General features: G+C 48.9%; 1 protein-coding gene across 3 annotated transcripts in view; it reads right to left on the reverse strand.

Moving 5' to 3' along the window:
• Window positions 1-254: 254 nt before the first annotated feature.
• The window catches only part of Rbpms (RNA binding protein, mRNA processing factor), a 159,052-nt gene continuing 134,507 nt past the window's right edge, over window positions 255-24,799 (reverse strand). Inside the window, exons 7-9 of one of the 3 annotated variants that reach the window (XR_003711479.1) lie at window positions 13,420-13,488; window positions 7,498-7,601; window positions 255-1,829 (exon numbers count right to left, since the gene is read on the reverse strand). Coding sequence is in view for 2 of the 3 variants with exons in the window: in XM_028768156.1 (XP_028623989.1) it covers window positions 22,630-22,761 (132 nt within the window). In the remaining variant the exon portion in view is untranslated. Of the gene's footprint in view, window positions 1,830-7,497; window positions 7,602-13,419; window positions 13,489-22,526; window positions 22,762-24,799 lie in introns of those variants that run through there. The other 2 variants (XM_028768157.1, XM_028768156.1) reach the window with 2 other exon arrangements.

The raw sequence follows: 24,799 nt of genomic DNA on the forward strand, positions 1-24,799 counted from the left end.
CCAGAACCATTTCTGGAGTGTGGGGGGCTGGAAACTGTTGCTGACCCATTGTCCTTGTCTTCAAACTTTTTAGGGTGGTTGGTACCTTTTACTGAGCAAAAGGTCAGTGGGTTCCTGGTGGCACCGGGGTGTGTTGTAATTGCCCCGCCTCCCATCACTGTCTGAATCTTGCCTAGTTCTGCCACAGCCTAGAAATGGCAGTCCCTGCATTGCAGGACATGTTTGATTGCTGTTGTAAGTTGCCAAACAAATCATTTAATGGCTGGAATAAACTTTTATTTTTTTTAAAAATGACAATACAAAAGTACCTTTACACAATTTATAAAAGCATAATCAATGAAGTGGCTCTCTTTAAAGCAAGTAGAGGAGTCTCACAGTCAAGTGGCACTGTGGGGCATGAGCAGTCCCTGAATACCAACCTGGATGTCTAAGTCCCCAGCATGCTGCCTGTCCCCATCCTCTAGTTTACAGTGAAAAGGCCCTTGTTCAGGCCTTGGTGCTGCTTTCTCTTTTTATAATAACCTTTAAGAACTTGACATTTTTACTTCTCATGAAAAATAATGAAATAACCCTCCCAAACCACTGATATAATCATTAAAATATGACGGTTTTCAACACAACACAAGCAGATCAATAACAAGGATACAAAGATTCTGATTATGTTTAGTTGTATCAGCAGCTGGAAATTCTGAGGTCAACATAATATATGGCTCTTGTCTGAGGAGCTGGAGAAGCTGTGCCGTCACAGCCTCTGGAAATGTGTTGACACACAAGACTTAACTTTGAAGACGTCTTGAAGCAAGGGTAACAGTGTTCACTGCAGACGCCACTGTTTCATGCCCCACGCTGTACAATGTAGTAGGTAGTCTCAAGATGAGTGCACAGGATTCCAGAGAACGTGACGGTCTATCTGACATGGCTGCCAGACCAGCTAGCTTCTCAGGTAGACCAATGCTTTGCTGAATCACTTGAGAGAGATGTGACGCCCACTGCAGGCTGAGTGGGCAAAGCCTGCTGCTCTTGAGGCATGTTTGCCTCCAAACTAAGGTCCCTCCACTTAAGTGTAAGGTGGATTGACCTTACAGTTCCACCGGGGAAGTGGAAACTGTTTATAGAAGGTGTGATATATATTGGGTTGCACACTCTGAGGGTACTATCATAAACACTAAGTATAGAATGTCATTATGTCCCTGGGCACAGGTGGTATAGTCTCAGCCAGAGTGGCCATGGTTTTCAGAGACATTACCTAAGTAGTCTTTGCCCAGCGGTGAAAACACTACGATAGCAAATACTCTTGGGGGCACTGATTGTCTTGCAGAGAGATCCCTGGGAGCCAGGATTACAGAGCTAATATGGCAGAAGATCACTTCCACACCAAGTTACTAAGGGGCCTGACTCTGGGCCAGGCAGAGGGAGGCCACACATTTACAACACAATTGTGGAAAGTTTGATGCTATTTAGAGATAAGCTTCAAACATGCATCTTATTTCAGAAGAAAAATAAGATAAACACCATTAAAAGCATTCAAAAATCAAGTGAAAAGTCATGATGTAACCTAGTGTAAGAATCCATCTGTCCATTCTTAAAATGTCTGTTATAAAAATACTAACCATCTTGGCTTTACTGCTGACGTCTTTGTTCTGTGTCTCCAAACTGTACAGAAATGTCAGGCCATGCATTCACAAATAACACATTTCTTAACATTATACAGTGTAAAAGAGTAAAACACATTTTATTATATATTTTTTTTTCTTTGAGGAAAACAGATGTGTGATAGAGGCTGTTGTGACGTCTTGAAGGGATCAAAACCGGGCAAGGTGTTTTCAAGCCTGCAACAGACAGAGAATGTGTTCAGAGGGCAGCTTTGAGAATCCCATACAGCACTGTCCCTGTGCCCCTGAAACTGGCAGTCTCAGCAGATCTGTGGGCAGTGAAGACTTCAAGCTGGGTGCAATCCAGCACTGGAGACTGAGGTAGGAGGATCAGCTGGGGTTCCAGGTCAGCCAGGGCTAGACAGAGTCCCTGCTAGATGGCTCTTAGTAAACCTCAAATGTCAAGTGACCTGAGTTCAATCCTGGGGACTCATGTGGCAGAGAACAGATTCCTGCAAGATGTCCTCTCACTTCCCTATCTCCACACACTAAAGACAAAGTCCCTCCTTTCCCTGAAGTTTTAACAAAGGCTTGTGTATTTTGCTTTGTGGCAGAGCTGAGGCTGGTCCTGGATTTTTTTTTTTTTTTTTTTTAAATCTGAGAGGAGCTTGCCCAGGCTAAGTCCTGCCAGCCTCAGTTCTGGACTGTGTTAGCCACGCTCTGTAGTGCTGTGTGGGGTACTCTGTAAGCCCATTTTATTCTGTCATTCATTTTATATTCCCCAACTCTCATCTTACTGACCTGTTAGACTCAAAATACAGAAGAGATTTACATACCATTCTGTACAGAGAAATGCTAATGTTGTAACAACAAAGCCTACTAGTTTTAAGGGCCAAGTACAACCACCATGTACCTGTGGAGTTTGCAAAGGCACCAGGGAGAAAGCAAACGGCACAGCCTTCCAGAGTGGGAATGGACATGCATCAGTGTACTGTGCTATTACTCTGTTTTTCTGTCTCTCCTAGTTGTTGCAAATATGGAGTCTTGGCACATCAACAGCTACTTCCTGTAGAACACTGTAGGAATGCTTTAGCCTTGCACACACAGTGACTGCTTCCTTTCCCTGCCCTCTGGCAGCAGTACTCTGAGAAGCATTTATCTAGCAGGGATAAACAACTAATGCCCCTTTAGGGAATTCTCTCTGCTTCCTCAGCTTCTTGGTGTTCACCCATTTAGTGTCAGCGGGAGCCATCTCCTCACTAGGTGGGGATGCCTTTAATCCCATAGGCATGGACATCCAGCTAGTTCCTGGCTAGTCAGAGAGCTACATGTTTAGACCCAGTTTCAAATCTGATAATCAAAGAACTATTCTCCCTGGGAGCAGGACTCTGGGGCAGAAGGTGGCATCACCTTTTAGGTGACAGCAACAGTAGTTCCTTTGTGAGCCTTTGGCCTCCTAGCTTGACACACCTCTGACCTACCAAAGTAGCTTCTATCTCAGCACCCCTGCCCTGCTCCACAGACGACTGGTTCACACAAATGACAAGTTCTACCTCCTAACGCTGAGCATAATCCATCAAACCCAGGCTGTGTGCTGCAAGGGTTCCAGAACAGCTCTGTGCAGAGTCTCCTGGCTTTGAGGGGCACTTTAGGAATACAGAAGCGAGACAGTGACTGTGACTTAGTGTGAAGCTGCTTTCAGAGACAGAGAGAGAGGGGGGAGGGGGGGACAGGATGGGCAAGCTACAGGAAACAGGGCTGCTGCTGTGGGCTGTGTCTGGTGGGGTGGGGGTGGGGTTTAGGTCGAGTTGTTAAAACACTAGTCTCCAACAGCCTCTGTGCACTGGGCCTACTTACTGCTCCACAGACAATCTCAACATCACCATCTGTCCCTGCACTGAGGCCCGGGCAGCTCTGTTCCTTATACAGAAGCCAACATAGCTCTCGGCAACCTCTAACTTCCAGTCTGCAGCCATTTTGCCTTGAGTAACAAAGTGAAAATGATTGCAATGGCTCCTCATGTCTTTTCATACTTTCCCTGGCTTAGATAGGTTCTCACCCTACCTAATGCTACAACCCTCTCATGATGCAGAGACCCCCTCAGCCAGAAAATTATTAAGATTTTATTTATTTTATGTATATGACATGAATACAGACACTCCAGAAGAGGGCACGGATCCCATTACAGACAGTTGTGAGCAGTTGTGACAGACGTGGTTGATGGCAGTTGAACTCAGGTCCTTAACCACTGAGCCATCTCTCCAGCCTTTTTTATTTATTCAGAAAATTATTTTGTTGCTACTTCATAACTAATTTTGCTACTGTCATGAATCTCGATGTAACCCTGCTGGAGGGTTGTTGGACACCCCCCCCCCCCAAGGGGTTGAGACCTACAGGTTGTGAACAATGCCTTAGTCACACATTCAAGACTCTGTCTCGCCTTTTCTTTCTTACCTTCACCCCAGCATTTATAAACTCCCGTCTTTGAAAACTCAACCTTTTCTAGGCTCCCGAATCCTGAAAGGCCTGCAGGACTCAGACTTCTAGATGAGTTATCCTGGATGTTATTTTCTTCTCTAAGATGATCCTTAAGCCCGGATGGAGGTTACAGCAAAATGTTCCTTCATTCCGACACTTGGGCCCCCTCTCTCAACAAGGTTGTAGTCTGCCAGACAGGGCCCTGCACCTAGAGTCCAGCCTGGGCTCTACACAACCAGCTCAGAGGCACCCTTCTATAGGAAGCTGATCCCTGTGGGTAGGAGTAAGTAAGCCTCTCATTTTCCACACGATCCTCCTTCCTTCTCCTGCATCTCTTAACAGGATCTTTTGGAAGTTGGAAAAGGAAAAGTGTAGTTCACTGAGCTTTCCAGAACCTACCATGGAGATGTGATTCTCACATGGGAAAAGAATGTATCCACACTGCCATCTATGTCCCAGACTGAACACAAGGTCAAAATGGAGCTATTTCAGTCCCTGTAAACAAGAGCTTTAGCGAGGAATGGAGCTCAGGCCTTGGAATGTGTTAACAAGGACATTTAAACAGAATCCAAAGACATCCGGGAACACACAGCACCACAGAGGGAAGGCAGGCTGGGGTGACTAGGGGCAGATTCTTTTCATGAGTCTTTTGGGAAAGGGGGCCCGGGGCAGCATGCAAATGCTCTCTCAAAACCCAGAGTAAAAAAAAAAATGCCTGGTAACATGGCTCTGCAAACATCTGACAGACACCTGTGCTTGAACCAGCTCCCGAAGGTTGTCCTGACTTCCTCTGTGACACACACAGGCCACCCCACACTTTAAAAGTAGCAACAACCATGTCAGCGTTGCTTGTGTTGGGGGAAGTTACAGATGTACCCATGTGAAGCCACCGGAGACTGCTTCCTGATATTTTAAAGCAGTGGTCCCTCAACCTGGGGGGCAAGGTCAAATGACCCTTTCACAGGGGGTCACCTAAGACCAGGACCATGGAAAACCACAGATATTCATATTACAATTTGTAACGGGCAAAATTACAGTTATGAAGTAGGAATGAAATTAATTTTGGGGCTGGGATCCCCACAGCATGAGCAAGTGTAGTAGATAAAGGCTTGCAGTGGTAGGAAGGTTGAGAACCACTGTATATACAGAGGTTTTAATCCTAAAACCTTTGGTTTCACACGGTTTTGATGTGTAAGCTCACTAGGGCACTCTGCTGACTGACAGGTAGAGGATCTTACAGGAGAACAACTGTCTGGGCTTCTACATGGCTAAGCCGTGTTCCTGGCCAAGACCAGGTAAGATTCTCCTGGGCAACCCTGCTTCCACCATCTGCATATGCTTGGCCTAACAGCTATTGATTTCCCTCACAGCTTAACTTTAACCTAACATTCATTTCTGCCAGGTCAGGTAAGAAATACTCCGCTGCTGCCCTGAGTCCAAGTAATCATGGGGCATCTGACAAATTAGCTTTCATACCTGTCCGCTTAATTTAATCAAGTACAAATATTTATGGTAAGTGAATATTTGAAACGTTTCAAGTGTTTATAGTCTTCTGTAGAAACCAATCTTCCTGTATTCTCCCTGGCTATGTTGATTCATGGCCTGATCCCTAAGGGCAGATGGACCGCCTCCTTCCTCTGCCCAGGTGTACCTCCGTCGGTCACATGGGAGACAAGAACAGCCTCCCAGCTCTTGCCTGTCTGTAACCCATGGTGGTCCTGGGAATTGCAGTCTTGAGCTGAACTGAGTCACTGTCACCACCTGGCCAGCTTCCCGAGCATTCCAGGGACATGTGACCCTCTAAGTCCTCAGCCCTTGCCACCTCTTCCTCCTTTATCATTAGATCCTTCTGGTATCAGGTATGATGTCCCCACCTACTTCTGACACTGGGCTGGTGGGCCGTTAACAGCTAATATTTTGGATGTGTTACTGCATTTATGTCTAGCACTGAGGAACTCTGGGAAAGTACTTGGCTGGTACGCACAAAGACCTGACTTCTTTCTACCCCGCTGGGTGTGGGGGGGACTCACTCCCACATAAAATGCACGAGTGGCTACAAACTGATCTTTTAAATCACTCCAGAGAAAGGAAAGCCCTTCAAAACCCACAAAGATGATGCATATCATGGCGCTACTGCTGAGAGCCAGGACGAAAAGAAACAGATTACGAGGACATACAGCTAACGGGAAATCCTCAGTGCCCTGCATGATGTATCACATGTGGGACCTTTGACAGCTACTGTGGGAAACCATCAGTGAGAAAAATACAATGTCAGAGGTGCGCACTTCTAAACAAGTGCTAAGAGCTGGTACCCAGCATCGTCCTTCAAGCCCCCAAATGTGGTAATCACCCCCTCGGACAGCTGCCTGATCCCCTGCCCTCGGCAGCAATCGCTCGCCCTCCCCTTGACTCATCTTTTTTTACAGGCACCACAGAAGGAATGAAATTCGCCTCCTTATTTGGGCTGAGCCTTGAAGTGTCCCTGGCATTCCACTACCCACAGCCAATTTCTGCAAAGTCACTGAAAGCTGCCATATGAGGTAGCAGTGGGCAGGCTGTCCCTGTTAATGTACATTATACTCACTTAAAGCCTTCTGCTGAGGGCCAGGCTGGGTGGGACACACCTGGACTCAGCACTCGGAAGGCTGAGGGAGGGAGGACGGGAGGAAGCTCCCAAGTTCCACGCTGGCCTGAGGCGTACAGTGAGAGTCTGCCCTCCTAACCACAATAAACCGAGACAGACCACTGAGGCAGTGACAGCTACTACCAGCTGAAAGACAGGTCATCAAAGCTTACCAACCAGAAAAGAACTGCCAGAGAGGAGCCCCTGGAGAACCCCACAGAATTAGTTTTGTCACACACTCATTCTGATTTCAGAAGACCCTCATAAAAATGTCCCCTGGTAGAGAAATGGCTTCATTATACTTAATGTAATTAGACAGATAAGGGAACATATATGTCTCAGACTTCCAACAAATTGCTAATTTCAAACAAAGGCTTGGGAAGTGAAAGAGAGAAAAATGTTTCATTTACATATTAAATCCCCATAGGCCATGGTGCTACTGGGGTAACCAAACATGAATGGAGCCAGTCTTAAGAAGGCCACCGTGTGACTTATTGCCTGGCAATGGTGGCATAGAACTTTCCCAGTGCTAGAGGGGCTGAGGCAGGACAATCAAGATTAAGGCTAGTCCGGGCTACACAGTAAGATACTGTCTCAAAACAAAAAGCACCCACCAATAGACCCAAGAAACAAAACTACCTATTGCTGACCTAAGTGGTTTGTGGGTGGGAGTCACTGGAAGGACCTGCCAACTGGAGAAGGTAGTATTATGCAGGCACCATGGGCCCATGCAGAGGCTGTGGTTCCAGGAGACACTGGTGCCCATCCTGCCCACACTGGTTGCCACCTGACTTTGGCACTCACCAGCAAGCTCCAGTTTTGCAGAACAGCTGGATGACAGTCGCCACCAGTGAAGACCGCATTAATACCCACAAGACAGATTGCAGCCGCCATCACACACCCGAGACCTGGGTGGACAGAGAGATCTGTTAACTGCACATGGCAACCTTTTCCATGAGCTTCACGCTGCCCTGGGTCATGCTGACCAGTCTGCTGTTGGGACAAGGAACTGAGCACAGCTGCCAGTGCACAGGGACCTTGCACAGGATGCTCGCAGACAGGAAAGTGATCTTGGGACTTAGAACAATAAGAGAAGGCCACTGGGATGGAGACCTGGGCACAGAGAAGTTGCTGAGGTAAGAGCCCTAGCACCAGAAGCTGTCTGTCTAGCCTGTGGGGACTCTGCACCTGGAGTTATGGTGTGGGAGTCCACAGATGCCGCTATACCCTAGTGTCATTCCAAAGCCCAAATCATGAGATCTGAAGTCCCACACAGACTCAAGATAGTCACCAGTTCCAAGGGCTACCTAGATTGTAACAGTTTCGGACAGAAAGCCCTGTCACTAAGGTGCTATGAGCAGGAAGCACATCTCTGACTGTCCTGGGACGCCCAAGGTGCTAAGACTTGTGAAACCTGAAGGTGTAGAGACCTGGCTGACTCATCTTTAACACACCTGTCAGCTTGGCTAGCCCAGCTGAGTTCTCCAAAACTCCACATGCCAAGAAAGGAGCCCAGCTCCGTGGGTCTGGCCAGTGAAGAAGATCCAACTGGATGCTTGTTTCCATGTGCTCACTGATGACTTCTAGGGTCAGGCTGTTTCTACCTCGTAGGGCTTCCTGTTTTATGCTATGTTGAATATGGGAGTGTATGTGGAATTAGGCATGGGTCTGCAGGACAGCCTATCTTATTAGAACAAACAGGAAAGATTTCACTACAGAAACATTCAAGGTATGACTCTGGTTTCCTAGTAGAAGCTGGGTTATTTGAGAAGAGAAAAAATACCTAATCTCTCCCTCAACTTTGCCACATTCCCACAGTGAACAAGGGTGCCCCCCCCCCCCTCCGCAAAGCCTTGCTGGCAACAGCAGGCCCTGGATGCCCCTTGAGTTGCCAAGCTGCACTGAATTTTGTTGATGCCCATTGCTGCCGAAGTCACACTGGTGGCTGGCTCCCTCATGACTTCTGGATTATGTTGATCCGGAGGACTAACCCTGGCCCTATGTTCACCAGAAAATGGGGCTGTGCACAGTAGGGCTCACAGGTTGTAATAGGCAAGTGCCAGTCGTCATAGTGAAGTGACCACCAAGCAAGCAGCACCCCAGAATGTGTGCAGTTTCCACAACTTGCTGAGCACAGCACCCTTCTGCACACCCTCTAAAACTCGTAAGATGCAGAGGACCCAGAGGGTGGGGCAGAGGCTGGTAGGGTATCCCAATTCCAGCTTACAGTCTCACACGGCTGCCATCTTCAAACTTAGGAGGACAGCAAGACATGGGGCAGGCAGGCTGCAGCTTTTGTGCACATGGCTATCAGTAAGCCTGGGTGTAGGGATGAGGCTGGTTGTCATGGTGGGGAGCAGATGTGCTGGGTTTGAGCTTACAGGGTCTATAGAATCGGGAACTGGCTAGAAGGAGCATGTAGTATCCATGGCATACATGGCAGGGCAGAAGTTTGCAACCTTGTAACATATTTGTGACCACAACAGACCTAGGCTCAGAGTGTAAGAGCCAGACCCCTGTCTCCCTGTTGAGATGACAGACAGGAGTCTCCCCAGAACGGTTCTACAGCCTGGCAGTTGCCAGCTACTTTTGTTTTTGTTTTTGTTTTTCAGGGTTTCTTCTTCGAATATTCCTGGCTGTCCTGGAACTCACTCTGTAGACCAGGCTGGCCTTAAACTCAGAGATCCGCCTGTCTCTGCCCACTGAGTGCTGGGATTAAAGGCATGCGCCACCACCGCCTGGCTTCATCTATATTTATTTAGCCATGGGAGAGGCAAAAGGATTGGAGTAGTCATATTTCTGGTACAGAGGGGTCTGCTGGGAAAGACCTGGAGCACCAGGCAGACTACATCCTGCATGGAGCATTACAAGTGGTCACACACACCAGCAGCTGACCTAGTCCTACCAGACCCCGTGTTCCCCACTACACTCGCCCCCTCTTTGAGCTGTTATGTCCATTTTACTACTCCATCCCCTCCTACTTAGCACACTGCAGTTGTTCACTGGGTATTTACTGCTATGAGTTCCGGCGTGATCCCGGTAAGTAGAAAATAGGAAGGGCAGGTCAGTCACAAGAACTGCTTCTCGGTTCATTTCGACATGGAGCACAACACTGGGTGTCCCCCTGAAGGAGAGAGAAGGGGAGATTGCTGCACAGCAGCCTTCATGAAGACCCAGCCTCAAAGACAAAGACAGACCAGGCTGTTCCTCCCAAACAAGACGCTACACACTCCAGTTATTTTACCTGCACTCTTTGCTCTACGCTGGTAAGGCTCTAACGACACGTGCTCACAAGTTCTACGCCATGGTCCTGGTCAAAGGCCAAGCGAACCTCACAAGTTCCTACGAATATTATCTCATCCCACACCAATTCCCAAGCTCTCAAAGAATTGTTTAACTATATTTGGATATCCAACAAGGAAAGCCGTCACTGTTACTTGTAAGGGATGTCAGAAAACGTGTTCGTGCTCTCTTGTTCTTGATGGAGCTGAGAAATTGGTAATTTTCAGAACATTCTAGCTTTTAAACATTACCATAGCTCCCTGTCATGTGGCTGGCCCATCATCAAAACTCTAGGGACAGGGCGATTCAACATGTAGACAGACTAAACACCACTCAACTGCGGACTACATGCCAAGCGAACGTCAGCACGCTCCGCCCTCTGGCCACTCTCCAAAGTCCTTTCTCACACCACTGAGAGCAAACTCACAGACCCTTCTCCGCAGGCTGAGCCCAGGGAACCCCGAGCACTCGTTCTGTGCATACGGTGTCCACGGGGGCTCCCCACGAAAATGCAGGCCGGACATGGCAGGTACAGCCCACATTTACACAGAGCAAAGAGCTAGTTTAAATTTCTAGTTTAGTCATTTATTTCACGATAGCACTAAGGAGTCAAAAGCGGATAAACTAGAGATCACACAGGCTGCCAGGTACGCATGGCACACTGTACGCCTATAATTCCAACAGTTGAGAGTCAGACAAGAGCAGCCTGCTACATGAGACTTTGCTTCAGAAAGCCAAACACAGACAGACACCCGACAGCCTCTTCTGCAGCAGGCCAAGGGCTATCCAGGATCTGAATCCAGGATTTCAACGCTCTGGACCATCAGGAGCGATGGTATGGTGTCTGGTACTGACATCCCACCTGGCCAGGGCTGGACTTGCTGGCATGTCTTTCGGTCTGTGTTTCTATTAGTTCATCAACACCAGTGTTTCCAACTCTGTGTTACACACTTCCCCGAGATGACACAGCTTGGGATATTAGCAGACTTGGGAAGGACCTTATCCAAGACTCTGGAAGGAGCTGGAATGACGGCTATACATGCCTAGCTCCACACAACAGTACTGGGCACTGCTCCCCAAGTTCCTTCCAGACTACCCCCACAGGACACATACCCCAAGAGCTCACACGCCAGCCAAGCTCTGGCTTGGAGCCCAAATTTAGCTCAGAAGATAGCTTTCAATAGATGTCACATTGTTTGCTTCGGATCTTCCTAGGGCTCTTAGAATCTGTGTGTGGATGGCAGCAAGTGCCTAGCCCTGCTGTGGTAGCTGCTGACACCACTGGGCCTCTGATTGACAGCTACTTTAATGGGTCTGTGGGAAATAACGATTGGGGAGAAAACACGACCATGCTAGTAACAAGCTATATGGTCTTTTAAACTGGAACCCATACACACATATTTCTGTAAGCCTATATAAGCAGTAAGCAAGATGAAACAAAAAGAGAAGCCCTACCTCAGGCTCTGTGCCACCATCACTGGCCAACTTGTCCACCAACTAAAAACAGTGTTCCCAGAGCACCTACCACTGTGGACAGAAGCCAGGTGGCTCTCCGGCCACACTGAGTGCACTATATGCATTCCAGCTGGGGGACAGCTCCCCGGCATAGGCCAGGAGCATGCTGGGAAACACTGACCTCCCTCCATGGTAAGGACTCAGCAAGTGCAGTCAGTACTGAGCGTTGATGCTGTAAGGTGAGCCATTACCACCTCGGCTTTCAGGCCAAAGGGGCCTGTGGGAAGTCAGGAAGACAAGGCTAGCCCATCTCTGCCATTCCTATTTCCTTTTTCCATGGGTGCTCACAAACATGTCGAGTAGAACCTAAGCCACCTTGCGGCTTGTCCATAACACATGATGCTGCTTTTTTTTTTTAAAGATGTATTTATTTTATGTATATGAGCATGCTATTGCTGACACACTAGAAGAAGGCATTAGATCTCATTATAGATGGTTGTGACCTACCATGTAAGTGCTGGGAATTGAACTCAGGACCTCTGGGAAGAACAGTCAGTGTTCTTAACTGCTGAGCCATCTCTCCAGCCCCACGATGCTGCTTCAAAGTCCCTATCAGAGACTTATCAAAGGACGGAGACCCTGGCTCGGTGGTGGGAGATGGGAGTCGCAGTCATCTGTGGACTATGCTAAGAGCCCGTGATTGTCAGCACCAGCACACAGGCCAACGCCCCTGCCAGGATGGCAGCTCTGCATAGACCCAAGCCGGCTCCTCCACCCGCTCCTCTCTTCCTGGCTCATAAAGGGCTGAGTAATCTAAGCAAGAAGCTACCTGGACTGCAACACTTAGAAAACTTCATTTTGGCCAGGATTCCCATCAAATTACATACAGTTCAGACTTACGGTGTCTCGTGCTTAATCAGAAATTCAGTCAAGACAATAAACTACAGAAGGCAGTTGGAGTTTTGTGGATACTCTGAATTTACAAGAAACAATCCGTCTGATTGTTGTCTGAATTGAAGTTAGGCCTAACCTGGCACAAAGATGCCAATTTAGGACATTGATTTTACCACACTAAGGGCAGGCCCCATGTCCAGCATTTGGTCAACAGAAACCAAACTCAATGGTATTTCTATGGACTTTTTTTGGTCTCACATTGCTTTGTTTGGATATTTTTTTCCTTAATAGTCCTTTGTATATTAATTATCGTTTCTGGGTTTTTATGGAATTTGTTTTGTGTCTTTGTTTCTTGTGTATGTGTGTGTGTTTTAATTCTAGTTTGGTTTCTGTTTTCGAATGGGAGGGGAAACTGTGATCATAGTATCTTTGGAAAAATTCAAGTTCAATAAATGGAAATGGGAAAAATATATTTTTTTAAAGTGATGGCTGAAGAGATGGCTCAGTGGTAAGAACACTTGTTGCTCTTGTACAGGACTTGAGTTTGGTTTCCAGAACCCACACGGTGGCTCACAGCCACCTTCGGTTCCAGTGCCAAGGGACCCATAGTGTACATGCATATATGTAGGCAAAACCAAAACAAAAACCTCATACAGGTAAGGAACTAATCTAAAAGAAACTAAAAGGATATTTCTGTGGGTTTTATGGTCTTAAAGCAGGCCTTGGCACCAGGACCTTTGCCTTCATACAAAGACTTCTGTATTTGAGTGTGTGATGTGTCCTTACGTAGAGCCATGATGGACGATGATATTGGGATGGATTTTTGTTCATGCTAAGAGCAGGTGAAGCACAACTGAGTTATCAAATTCCCTGATGCCCAGTCTACAGACCCGAGCACTGTTGCTGACTCGCAAAATGGGAGACGAAAGCCATGCTGGGCTGCTCCTCATGTTCCCATTACAGGTGACTGCCTGCTCAGGAGCTATGCCGGAGTTCCTCCTGGATGGAGGAAGCTGCTGATTACAGACATCCACCAAGAGTGGGCTAGGTGCTTGGTGATCGGTGCTCGGACCATCTGTGCCCTAGGGTACTTACCCAGCCTCAACAGAACTGCCGGGACTTCCAACCCTGGGAAGTAGCCTCGGAGGGAGGGAGCCAGCGCATCTGAAAAGACAGGAAAAGCTATGAGCCAGGGGTCCTACCTCATTCTTGGTCTTTAGACCCCCTCGCTGCTCCAAGATGGGTCAGTTCACACTGGCCAGGGTGGTATTTCCTGTCCAGGGGTGGAGAAGTCCCACAGTAGCACCCTGAATCTCCACATGCCTCATGAACACCAGCGAAACTCAGGGCAGCCCACTTCAGCCAGTACTGAGAAGTTCCTGCAACTGCCCTTCCTTTTCAGAGCTCACAGCCTTTACAGGCCAAGTGTGGCCACCACGATTCTCCTCTAGATACTCCCTAAGCTGGGGAGACTTAATTAAAACATAAACAAAGGGAAGGGCAATTCATGACCTCTCCTGAGACTGCTCTGGCTGGAACTGAACTTTCTCAGAGAACCTGTTCTCTTAGGAAAAGGGTCAGCTTCCTGGCATGCTGTGTTTACCAGGCACCAAGAGTCACTTGTAGTCTGTGACAGAGCTAGACAAAGGTCAACAGTAGTGTTGCCTCTCCTAACCAACCTAACACAGCCAGAGGGAACACTTCCTCCATGTGGAAGGATGTTCAGGGTCTCACACTACGCAAAATCTGAACGAGAAGGGCATGTAAAATTTATTCTTAAACACCTGTCCGCTGACAATGCCAATTTTGTCTGTAACCTGTTGGACAGAAGGAGGAATGTTTACCAAAATTCCATCCATCATCCTTTTTTTTTTTTTGAGACAGGGTCTCTCATAGCCCAGGCTAGCCTCTAACTCACCCTGAATTACTCTTGAACTCCGGTTCCCTGTCTCATTCAAGACAGCCTGGTTTACCAGGCTAACTCCTCCCACTGAGGACAATGAGCAACTCGAAAGTGCTTCTGGGACGAGGAAGATGTAAATGACAGCAAAGAGGGGAACCTTGGGAAGTGGCAGAGGGACCTCGACCGAGGCAGGAGGTTTACTCCGGCTCCTCAAACATCAAGATGAAGCAGGAGTCACCCTGGCTGTGGTGGAGGAACAACTGGGCCGGAAGCAGCCTGCAGACAACACTACGAGGACTCAGGACCGTGGGGCTGGAGGAAACCTGCTGTCCCAGAGTCCAGCTCAGAAGGCAGAACCAGGCACCGCTAGATCCTGCCAGCGACTTGGCTCTAAAGGCCGAGAAGCCAAGGAACTGGGTCTTAGGGAGAAATTAATTCTTGCTCTGGTCTCCAAGCACTCCTTGTGGCTTCGTTCCAAATCAAGGACCCCATGATAGTAGCCACGTCCCCTAGCTGCCGGTGCAGGAGGGGCCCCACTGGGGAATTCCACTCCAACTTCGGAAGACTCCCGCTCTGAACTGGCAGATATGTGACTCAAAGAAACCAAACCAAACCAAACCCTAAGGATGAAGTGTCAGCTTTCTACATCAGAATCTACCTCAGGCCATCTCACACACTAGGCTTCCTCGGGGGACCATGTCAGATGTTATTTCCAGAGGCTCAAAAACTATGAGGGCAAAGTCATTGTTGGGGAGCCATAGGAGCCCCCGAAGACCCTGGAAGCCAGGCAGGCATCTTTCCCATCAGTCATGGCAGAAAGGGGTGAGAAATCAGAAACTTATCGCTGGAGACAAACACCCACACTGAGCGTCTGTGGAGCAAAAAGGACCCATAAACAGACAGACAGACAGACAAGAGGGGACAGTGTGGAAAAGAGGTGAGTTAGGAAGGCTAGAGGCCAGGAGCAGGAAGGTGGAAGGGCAGAAGAAACAAGTACCTACCCTTGGCTCCTGGCTCTTCATCCCAGTCCATTTGCTCACTAAGCAGAGAGCAGAGTTGGAGCTGCCTTCCCGAGACAGCCAGGAAAGGGCAGCCTCGGGGCCAGAGCCCTCAGGCAAGGGATGCTGGGAACCTAAACCCAGCTGGGGCCGTGTGCACTGGGGTCAGTGTGGAGCAGTGTTGGTGGTTGTGCGGCCTGGGTGTGGGGTGGGGATGTCAGGCCCTGAGGCCACCATGGCAGAGTGTTCACCAAGGAGGACACAGGGAGGGGCTGGCAGGGAGGACAGTGAGTTGCAGGGTAGATGGCATGGGTCTGGGACTGGTGACGGTGACTGAGAAAAAGAGGCCTCCTGGCTGTCTGCTGCCCTAGCCTCCCTGGCTGCCTCTGTTCCAGTGCTCCCCACACCCCTTTGAGAGCAAGCGACCCCCCCCACACACACACGCATGCACACGCACACACCCATACCCTCAATCATGTAGTTGCTAATGGAGAAAAGATGGGCTCCCAAATCTGTGTTCCAAGACAGCAAGGCGCTTGCTGTTTTCAGACACCCGAGGCACCCACCTTCCAGCAGGGGGCAGCTCGTGATAGGTCAAACTGGGCTGCTTACTGTTCTTGTACCCCACAGAGGGGCAGAGTCCGAGGGGCACAGCCAGGAGTGTGGGCAGCTGGCCCAGGAGAACACGCTGTTTTGTGCTAATCACAACTGTTTGCGGGGTGGCTGGGAGAGGTTTTACCTTTCCCCCATTTGGGGCTGTTTGCTCTGCTGTAGCTTTTGGCCCCAGGTCATTCCTGTCATGCCCCGGAGCCTGCTTGAGCCCTCTTGATTACTGAGGGGGGCCATAGGCTTTCCCAGACTGGCTCAACCTCAGGTCTTCAGTAAGAGTTACGTATACATTGTAGCTGTGGAAGACAACTCAACTGTCATCCTGGCCATTTCTGCACAATCAACAGAAACATGTGCAGGAAAACACACACACACACACCTTACTCATATGCCTACATACGATTCTAGGGGTTTGAAGTCCCCATGAGAACTTCTAACAAAATATTAACTAACATAAACCCCGACTAAGTCTGTGGCAGACAGAGACAGTGTCAAGTGTAGCAGACTGAGAAGCCTAGAGGCTTGCGACATTTCTCAGTAACAGTGATTCAGTTCCCTGCCTGGGGCCACACGGTGTAGCACTCAAACACTTCTCACAGAAAGGCAACTTTGGCAGGTTCCAATAACCCACCCCACCCACCCCCCATAGTGACAGAGCAGACAGGACGAGCAGATACCTGGGCAATAATTGGGAGGGGAAAAAAAAAAAAGAAACCATGCTAGAGATAGATCCGGAATTAAACACGACAGCTAAGCACCACACAGAATTTACGTTTCCGCCAATGAGGCGAAGGACAGAAAGACTGACCATCTCCAGGGTAGAACTCTCACTCAACCCACCATCCCTGGCCCCTCGTGCACACCAAGCAACAGACGGCAGGGCCAACTGTCATTCACTTTGATCGTCCCCTCTCTAGTGACTGAGTCCAGTATCACTGTCCTCTTTAGATTCCAACAGTGATGAGGAAGGCTACCAGGCATGGCTATCAGTACAGTTAGCCAACATCCTTTGCTGGCTTTTTCCTTGGGCTTTCAGAAATGCAGTCACTCTAGGGCTACAGCCCAAATCATTTAAAATGGAGCCCTTTCATTTGTTCATTTCCATGAATGTGTGAGGAAGGATGACAGCCTGGCCGGGCGTGCCGATTCCCAACCAGGCCTGGTGGCGAGCACTTTCACTCACTGACCCATCTCACTTGCACTTCAAAGTGCCCTCTGGACTGCTGGCATGCGCAGATACGAGGCACTGCTTACTGATCTTCAAAAGGGTGACTGGAAGACGACCCATCTCGAAAGGCTCTCCAGCCCAGAAAGTTGGAGAGCAACACACCGTGTCCTGGGGATGACTGACACAAAGCAGTGTGTGAAAGGCATTGCTGTGATACGGAGGGACTTGTTCCACTGACTCCCTGGGCATCCCAAGGTCATCTGACTGCAAAATCTTTTGATTCTCCGCCAGCTATTAGTAGCCATGGAGCCGAGGGAAGGCAGTGTGGGGCCCGGTCAGTGGTGAGGAGGTCGAGGTGTCCGTCCAATGTGCCATCCAAACTTCCTGGTCTAGCGGCCATCCCCTTTGACTGATACCCTGAATTCCCTTCCTGGGACGTGATTAAGTCCATCCTCTTAGCTTAGCAGCTAGAGATGGACCAAGTGAGAGCTTCTTGGCTATAGCCAAGAGCTGGTACAGACAAATAATCCTAGCACTCAAGAGGCTGGAGCAGGAGGATTGCTGAGAGTCTGAGGCCAACCTTGAAGGCAATGGCAAACAATATCTCAAAATACCAAAAAGGCCCAGCCGAAGGAGGCTGGTCCTTCATAGATACCTAGAGAGGATAACAGTGTGTCGGTCACTGGTGTATGAACCTCACATTCACAGTCTGAGGATCACGAGTCCCCTCCTCAAAGACCAATCACGCACCGGAGAGCAAGAGCAAGTCCTTGGGACTCTCTCTCCTGAGTTTCAGCCCTCTCAGCTCTTCCTGGCTATTCTGAACACAAGTTAGGCTCCTGTTTCCAGACAGGCGTGTGAAATGTGCTGCAACAAATGCCTCCAAGTTCACTGAGACGCCACTCTGGTTGAGGGCACCCGAGCGTATAACACCCTGCGTCAGATTTGGTCCACAGTGGCAGCTTACCATCCGTATTTAATCTTGTCAGCTTGTTAATTTTTAACTATGTTTGCTAGCAAGGTCCATTAGAGGTCCCTGGGCGCCAAGCTCAGTGAGGCAGGCAGAACTCCTGCACAATATATGAAGTTTCAAGTTGGGGTGTCCCAGTTTCCCATCCTGTCACTGGGTCCTGGCCTTCCACACTGGCAGGGCAAGCTCTGAATAAAACATGATGCCATTTGGACTCAATTTTCCTTTTGCTCCCGTCAAAACTTGTTTGCTTCAAAGAGAAAAGTTCACTTTCTCCTTTTCGGAAGCTGGTGTTGGATAATTGCAAAGTTTCCACGCGGCTCTGGGTTGGTTTCCAAAACTCCCAAGTCACTTAACTGGATGTGCCTGGGGGCCCGTGCTGAGGGAAACAATCCATGGTGGAACCCCAAGTCACAAACTGAGTACCTGGGAGCCTGTGCCTAAAGAAGCAACTAGAACCTACAGTGGACCGTGTGGTGCCTCTCTGTCCACACCGCATGCTCCAGGGGGGTGTGCCTACTCCTTCTGCTCTTTCTCTGGTCCCCACAACCAAGCCCAGCACAGAGGCTGCGCTTACCAAATGCTCTCTCATGCTCCTGTTCTACCCATCCCTCCCGCTCACCGCAGTACCTGGGAGCCTCTAGGAACACCAGGCTACCTTCTGACAAAGGCAAGGAGTGGAAAGGCTCTTTAGTAAGTCCCGAATGCCACACATACTGGTACTCTTCCTCTCAAATGAATGTGACGTGACAGATGTCCGCTCTTCTCTCGATACAGAAAGAAATGGAGGGCCAGGAGGATAAAAGAAACGTGCCTAAGATATCAAATCTAACAGATCGGGTAGCAACCGTCACTAACAAATGAATCCCATTCATGGGGCTAGCTAAATGGTTCAGCAAACAGAGCATTTGTTGTCCAAGTCAGAAACCCCAAGTTCAAACCCTGGAGCTCACACAAAGGTGCTGAGAAGGAACTGACTCCACAAAGCTGCCTTCTGACCTCTGAGTGTGCAGCACAGTACAGATGTCCAAACACACAATCACAGACACACAAAAATAGTATTTAAAACAAAAATTCCTGTTCGTGAGCTTCGAGTGGTGCCGGCACAGCTGCAATCTCCACATTCGGGAGGCCTCTACAATAGAAGGATCATAAATTGGAGGATGGCCTTGACCACAGAGTGAGACCAAAAGCCAAACAATAAAGTTACTGTTAATTTCCTTTTTGGGAAACTTGTGATCTTGAAGTAGTGACCTTCCTACCTCTAAGAACTAAAGGCTGGGCTCACAGGCATGATCTCAGTTCAGAGACACTGACAAGGTCACAAGGATAGAGGGCTTCCTTAGCCGGGAGCAGAGTCCCTGGGCTCAGATCGTAGCTCTAACGGCTAACCTTCTAGGGTGCCACACATGGCTGGAGCCAGGAGGCAGAAGGAACATGTGGGAGGACACCCCAGAGCCCACGGGGCTCTCTCTTCTGCAGCTTAGCTGACAGAAGGCCAGGAAAGGGCACTGGCTCTGCATGGAACCATAAGCACCATGGTGTTCTCTGGGATTTCCTAGTGGCCTGGTACCTCCTGCCAGGACAGGCTTTCTACAGGTGGGTGTGTCCTGGTCCGTGTGTGTGCGCGTGTGTGTGTGTAATCATGTAAGAGGCAGCACAAGCAGTTGAGGACCACATTGCAGGATGGTGTTGTTACATGGCAGCAAAGACACCTGTCACCTGATAACGCATGGCTCCCTGGTTGTCACTCTTCTGGTCTCTGGTTTTGGTGTCTGCAGGCATCTTTTGTCCTTTACCAAGCCAGGAGAGGTTTTTACTACCGATGTCTTGTGGGAAGCTTGGGCCGAGTCCCTTTCCATCTAAACATTCCTTAAAAAGGCACCCTGAAGGGCTAACCTTGGGGGGTGGGGACAAGAGGGTAAGGTTTGTAAAACACAACTGGGGGGTGTGGGGGGAGTGAAATGCTTGTCTAGGAGGTTCTATCCAGTACTGTAAAAAAAAAAAAAAAAAAACAAACAAAAAAACCAAACCAAAGGGTGGGGGAGAACAACATAAAAACCCAAACAGCAAGTCACCCCGATGTACCAGACATTACTAATGCCTTATAACTAAGCTTCATAACTCCATGTTCCTGACGCTCTGATGTTTAAAGTTGAGGTTGCGTGGCTGACACGTGGCAAACAGGCCAGGTCTGGCCAGACAGCGCTGGAACCTGTACATGGCCCTGCACTACCACAGCCTAAAGGAGGGCCTTGGGAAGAAATGGGCTTGCAACCTGAAAAGCAGAGGTGAGCAGTGCCTCTACTCCTACAGCCCCAGCCTCCACAGACGGCCAGGCTTCCCATTCCAGAAAGCCTGCCAGGCACTGAAGACTGGCATTTTGTGGAGTCACAGTATGTGCGGGTGCTTTCTGCAATATGACCTCCCAGAGCTGCAGGGTCAGGGAGATGTTCAAAGTGCTCCAGCCACCGTTCAGCATGGCCAAGGCTCTCCTCAGCCCTCTAGGGCAGTCCTGGAGGGACAGCAAGTGTTCAACGACAAGGCAGGGCTCTGACAGGAGCTGTGGTTCATAGCAGTATGCACCCCACATTTCCATGTCCCTCCCTGACTTCTGAGAAAGGATATTACTAAAGTATTAAACTCCTGCTAGGGGACAGAAAGGCCTAGTTTACTGTCTTGACAGGCTTGGTCACCACAACAGAACTTGCTACTACTTGCTGAGCCAAAGATGAGCAACACAGCACGAAACCTTCGTCAATGAGGCCCAAAACCATGATGATAGCTGCCAGGTACCAGATGATCTGCCAAGGTCCTTGTCCCTGTCCCTAAACCCTTGTGCTCGGAGGCTACACCTTGTGTGCCCAAGCCTCAAGTCTGTGTTCTCTGTTCTTCAGAGGGCAGTGGTTACTGACATCAAGATGATAAATAATTAAAACCACCACCAAAAACCCCTGTAATCCAATTATTGTGAGTTTTATTATGGGGCTGGGGAGATGGCTCAGTGGTTAGAGTGTTCTTTAATTCTGCCTTGAAAGATGGCGGTGGGGCATTCTCCAGAGCAAGTTGGCTAGAGAGACCCACCGTGTCAGTGAGCTCTGGGCTTGAGTCTGGTCCTTCCTGTACTGAGTCTAGACTGAACATGATTGCCCTCATTAGTCCCAGTTTTCCACACCCATGTGTACCCACGTATGTGCACACCACACACGGCAACAATGGAAAAGAAGAGAGTTACACTCCACTGAATAAACACTCAGCTCTGTGACAATGGGTACAGACCTGCAGATAACCCAGACAGCCTCTAGGTCTGTCTGTCTGTCTGTCTAAGTTCTTTATTGTGTTTGCCTGTGGCAATTTCCTGTGGACTAGTTCTCAATTTGTTTGGAGTTAAACCTCTAAAATGTTTCCATGGTGTCTCACGGACGTTTCAAGATGCACACCCCAAGAAGTCTGCTATAATTTACAAAGTGTCTGTCCCTCAGGGGAGGCTTCCCTTCAGCAACCAGCAGCTACAGTGAGTGGGAAGGCACAGTAACACACGCTCAAGGGGTTCCCTGAAACAGCAGACTAGGGACTTTCTCTCAGACCCGCTCCCCTGAGAATCTTTCAGGCTCAACTCTGGGGCTGCCTCTAGTGGGGGGTGGGGGTGGGGCTCCATTTCTGCCATGAGGTGAGACCAGCAGATTCAAAAGGCAGACTGCCAAGAGGTGGTGATGGAAGGTCTATATGTTGTCTTCACCTTCCAGAAACGGTAGATGAAACAGTATCTGTTACCCAATGACTCAATGTATTTTATAAACAGCACTCATCAACGGCTGTGAGGGTAGAGCGCAGGATCACTTAAATACGCTAATGGTAGAAATCTCAGTAGCTACAGAGTCACGCTTCCCTCTGTAAAAATGCTACGGCAGTACACGCACTTTGCTGTCCTGTTACTTTATCCAACTTAAGGGAGGTAGGAGTTGTCAAAGTCTTACTAAAGCCCAGGCTGCCTAGGTGCTCTGGATTCTTCTGCCTCTGCCGCCTAAGCACACGGATGACAGGTGTTCCCCACCATTGGATCAAAACTGCTGGAGTTTGATAGCACAGAAGGACCTTTAAATCTGAGCTGAGGATGGCTTGTGACTAGAACTCAACCAGAAATGGGATCCAACTCATTCTCAATGTCCCGCAGGTCCCGTTTCATGGCTCCTCCCTTCCTTAGGAGCTGAGCAGGAAGGCAGGGAGGACCCGTCCACTATCGAGATACATCAGCCTCGTTCTGATGCAAGCGCATCTGGTAGCGGATGACTTGTTGGTAAAAGCATCTTCCAGTGTGAAGCTCAGGTGGCTCTGGAGCTCCAGAAGCAGGCAGCAGTGTCGATGAGGCCCAGGCACTGGGCACAGTCTTCTGGAGTACTCTTTCGGAGTCTGCTCCCATGGGACATAGAACTTAGTTGCTATGGGCCTGGTCCTCACAAACCTCAGCCAGAGATTAAACACCTCTGCTCCAAAACTGTAGCATAGTGAAAACAGAAAAAAAAAAACAAAAAAACAAAAAAACGCTGTAGTCTACTCGAGACCATTTTTTTTGCTCCGATTTAAAATTTTTATTGAAATCTCTCAAATATCATCAAGAAATAGTTTTTGCAAAAGGGGGGAGGGTTTGCTAATAAATTCAACATGGGAGCTCCCTCTGCTGGTCTGCAGTAGGTTGATATGTGACAAACACATTCCCAGAGACAAATCTAATTTGCTGAAGAAGTGGACAAAAGACAGGTGTGTTGGGCTTTGCCTCTGGAGAGAAACACTAGAAGAAAAAAAAAAAATCCATGTCTCAAAATAGAGCACAACATTGCCAAAAAAATTAAAAATAAAAAAAGTAAAATTAGAAGACTCTCCAAAACATTAAGTTTCCAGAACAAAACACCAATCATCTACTAAGGGGCCGCCCACTCTGCTCCCTCCAGTTAGCATCTCGGAAGCCATCTTTGCCTCCAAGTCTCTTCTGACAGATTTCTCATCTACTTAGAGGGAAAAGTTCCAAGGAGTCATTGGAGTGAGGCCTCTCCGAAATTCCATTAAGTCTCTGGCGAGCCAGCGCTTTGCTGTGTTAGTCAGCAAGGAGAACAGGTGACATTTACTCTAGTCACTCTGGAAGCACTGTGATTTGGGGGCAACTTTCCATCTTCTCAGATCCGTTTCCTCATTATACAACGGGCTAGACCAGCTGTCTATAAAGCCTCTACCAGTTGGTTCACTCCGAGTCCCAACACGGACCAATACATTCAACAAGAATGTTCTCTTAAGGGACTCCAGGGGAGAAGTCGGATTTCAAGACACAGACCTCACCACCAGCAGGTCAGAGTTCCGCCCGATCTAGGGCTGATGGCTGAGTCAAGAGGATTCCCGGCTGGGAACAATGTCTCAGGAGAAGGGGGCCATCTAGGTGATGCAAGCCAGTAAGGTGCATGGCCAACAGCCATCTAATCTTGTACTGTCCAATCCTTTCTCAGTGGCGTGGGCTTCCTTGTTAGAACCTTCACCCCCCAGATCACCCCTGATTCCATCCTGACCAGAGCCAGCGGTCCCCAGTCTTTCTGGACACTGCCAGGTCCTGACTCCAGGACAGTGGTGAATGGCTCGGTTGCTGACTGCCCAAAGCCACAGATTCTGTCGACTACGTGCAACCTTGCATCGTCATATGGCATGTGTCCCTAATGACCTACTTACTCTAGTTTGAGAGGGGCACAGCACGGGCACATGCGGTATGGGGCGCACACACACAAAAGGGGCTTTTAGGTGCTCTTTGTTGTCAACCAACAAAGACCAAAAATATAAAGGACTTACTGATAAACAGCCATGACTTAGCTTGTCACCTGCCTGCTTGCTTTCTGTCAGCTATGTTAGTGAACACTGAGGCAGGGTTACTGGGCACAGCACAGAAAAGCAAAGGGCACGCCTGGTCCTTGACTTCAGTTTCCTGGACCACTGCCAGCCACTTGCTGCCACCTTCGGCACGTTTTTCCTCATTCCCTACACTGCTTTGTACCCTCCCCAGTGGAGGATATTTTGGCCTGTGGCTCAGGCGCTGAGGGCTTCCTGTCTGCCTGCAGCCGAGAGGCCCTGGGAGAGCAGCTCAGAAGGCTAGTTGCCAAGGCAGGCAAGAAAAGCACTGATGTGTCAGATTAAGAGTCAAAGGGTGCCTGGCCCTAAGTGCTCCTGACGTGGTGGCTTGGGGACACTCACTGGGGCTGCTTATAGAAGCCTTAATCAGGATTGTTCTGTGAAACATGTTTCATCAGGCACTGGAAACAAATACAGGCAAAATAAACACACACCCCACCTGACTGGCCTGACAATTGAAAAAGACTTACTGTATTTGTTTAGCATGCCCGTATGTATGTACACACCTCACAGGCACGTGTGGAAGGTCAAGGACAACCAGAAGTCGTCAGGCTTGGCAGCAGGCACCTTTGCCTCATAAGCCATCTCTCCATCCCACAGCCTGGCATGTTTTAAAAGGCCAGGTGGAGTGGCATATATTAGTGAGGAATATGGAATTGTGTTTCACTTGTTAACTGTTAACGACCAGCGCTTTCCACAGGCCAATGAAATGAGGGGTTACTTCCAAGGATGAAGCTTAGCTCAGATTACTATCCTCACAGGAGACAGATCTCGGGGAACCATGGCCTCCAGGGGAGAGGAAGCATTTGTGTGCCTCAGACTGTTCTTAACTAAGCAAGAAAAGCACGTAGCAGATGACTACCTGTGCCATGTACCTTTCCTACACACGGCAATAAACAAGCTTGTGCCTTTCCTAAAATATGGTTCAGGCTTCCTCCTGG

The sequence above is a fragment of the Grammomys surdaster genome, unplaced genomic scaffold (genome assembly GCF_004785775.1).
Source record: "Grammomys surdaster isolate TR1022 unplaced genomic scaffold, NIH_TR_1.0 185, whole genome shotgun sequence".
Taxonomy (NCBI): domain Eukaryota; kingdom Metazoa; phylum Chordata; class Mammalia; order Rodentia; family Muridae; genus Grammomys; species Grammomys surdaster.